This window comes from Octodon degus, unplaced genomic scaffold (assembly GCF_000260255.1).
Source record: "Octodon degus isolate 3935 unplaced genomic scaffold, OctDeg1.0 scaffold00016, whole genome shotgun sequence".
Taxonomy (NCBI): domain Eukaryota; kingdom Metazoa; phylum Chordata; class Mammalia; order Rodentia; family Octodontidae; genus Octodon; species Octodon degus.
In genome coordinates, this window is record NW_004524592.1 from 20,217,433 (window position 1) to 20,219,663 (window position 2,231).

Consider the following 2,231-nt stretch of genomic DNA (forward strand, 5'->3'; position numbering starts at 1 on the left):
GCCGTGTGTGCAGGAGGGCGCCGTGTGTGCAGGAAGGCGCTGTGTGTGCAGGAAGGCACGGTGTGTGCAGGAGGGCACGGTGTGTGCAGGAGGGTGCCGTGTGTGCAGGAGGGCGCCGTGTGTGCAGGAGGGCACGGTGTGTGCAGGAGGGCACGGTGTGTGCAGGAGGGCACGGTGTGTGCAGGAGGGCGCCGTGTGTGCAGGAGGGCACGGCGTGCAGCAGCCAAACACGTGCGGGAATACCCTAGCTGGTCCGAGAGCTTGGTGAGGTCGCTTACACGGACCACATGCTTTCTTCAGGTGCTAGTTGATACATTCCCGGCCAACAAGAAGGCTAAGGTTGTATACTTACAGTAAGGAAATAGTCACTTGGAAATACTTAAATTTTACATCTTGTGGTTCCGGGTGAACTGTGTTCCTAATGGGGCTCTGGGAAGGTATCCCAGTCTAGATGACGTAGGAGGGATGAGACCTCAATAATAAGACTGGGGTTCTCCGGAAAGCCCTCAGAGCCCCGCCCCCGCACTTCCCTGCGGGCCCAGGCAGCGGGCTGGTGACCCGAGGAGGGGGCAGCAAGAGAGCCCGGAGCAGGGACCCAACTGGCTGGCGTTTCAGTCTTGGGCACCTCCGTCTTCCCAACGGTGAGAAAACACCGCTCTGTTGTCTAAGCCACTACACACAACTTGTTCTGGGAGCCCAAGCGCTCGCACATGCGGCAGGTAACCAAAGCAACTGCTCTGTTTAAACTTTCCCGTGAGACTTGGGCGTGGATATTGCTTTTTATCTGTTGCTATGTTATTTGGCCCTAAAACAGGAAGGTAAAGAAGGAACTGGTCTTAATAATCCTACCCCTTCGCATTCATTAGCCACCTATCTGTGCAGTTTACTTTTAATATCACTGAAAGTGATACATCGTACCTGACATCCTCTTTTAAATAGCTCTGGCGTCATCCAGTCTTCCAGCATTCTCAGGATGGAAGCCCCCTGGGGTGCAGAGACATCGCATGTTAAGCTGATTAAGGGATATCAACTAACGGGTATCAGTTGTCACTGTTGTGAACTTTGTTTCATCATTTCTCAAAGATGTGAAACTATATGGTCATCGTTCTAGAATTTTAGGGTAAGATCGCGTGGCAGCCTTTGTAAATCTATGCTTCTGAAATAATTAAAAAGTAAAGTTCCTAAAATTGTCACTTCAGTGGCTTCAAGGGCCAATAACTGTTGCACTTCCTCAAATGAACCAGCAGGGGGAGCAATGCTAAAGGAGGAACAGTTGAAAACCACGTTATTTTGTTAAAAATAAACAATAAAACACTCCACGTATAGGATTTTAAGTCAGTTTCCAAGTAACTTACCGGAAAACCGCTCTTCTCCACTTAACTATGTAATTTGTAAAATAATTTATGCAATATGTTGAATTGTTTTGCTACCTAGTGAGAAGACTAAGGGCTTTGAAATATTTATTTATTTATGCTCTAATATCTTAAGTCCCTGGGATACCCAGCACTTAGAAGGAACGAGTGCTGACTTCTCTGCGAGTTATTGTGGTTGGCTGTAGGTAGACCTGGTATTTTCATCTTAACACAAAGACAAAAAGAACATTAACAATGTGAAAAAGTGAATAAAACAAGCTTGGCAGATGCCACGGAAAGGATGAGGAGAACCCGGAAAGGTGACACCATAAATGTCAAGTACTGATATGTAGCTTTTTCATTCAAACCAGTTTTGAGTATTCATTTAAATGATTATGATGCAAGTAGCAGCATTTTTAGGCATCTTCCAAATAATAAAATAGGTGGTAGTGGCTCTTGAATCACTTAACGTCGTGGGTAATCTATGAGAAATGGGCAGAAAAGTACTAACATAAAACTTGAGATCATTTGACACACAGGAATGGCAAATGCCCGAAGGAGGTGTTGAGAGAGAGCATGGGTAACATAAGGTAGGTGATAGCCCAGCTGCGTAGGGAGACCCTGGACCAAATACATAAAAAAAAAAAAAAACAGAGGTCATAGATTTTCAGTAGCATTTTATAGAATTTTAATGGAGAAAAAGGCAACATTTAGAATATGGTAACAATGCCATCCTTAAGCCTTACTTAAAAATCATAAAACTGTTTCCTTCCAATGGAGCAAAATTTAAATGTTTACTGGGAGAATTACAGGATTCTGCTGCAAAAGGTGCCTATATAAATGACATGTCTTATTAACTACATAACAGAAAAATAAGAG

General features: G+C 44.6%; 1 protein-coding gene across 2 annotated transcripts in view; it reads right to left on the reverse strand.

Moving 5' to 3' along the window:
• Nucleotides 1–2,231, reverse strand: part of Enpep (glutamyl aminopeptidase) — a 108,231-nt gene that overhangs the window by 46,324 nt on the left and 59,676 nt on the right. For both annotated transcript variants that reach the window (XM_012513687.2, XM_023710010.1), the window contains one exon: nt 919–984. In XM_012513687.2, coding sequence (XP_012369141.1) covers nt 919–984 — 66 coding nt within the window. The remainder of the gene's footprint in view (nt 1–918; nt 985–2,231) is intronic.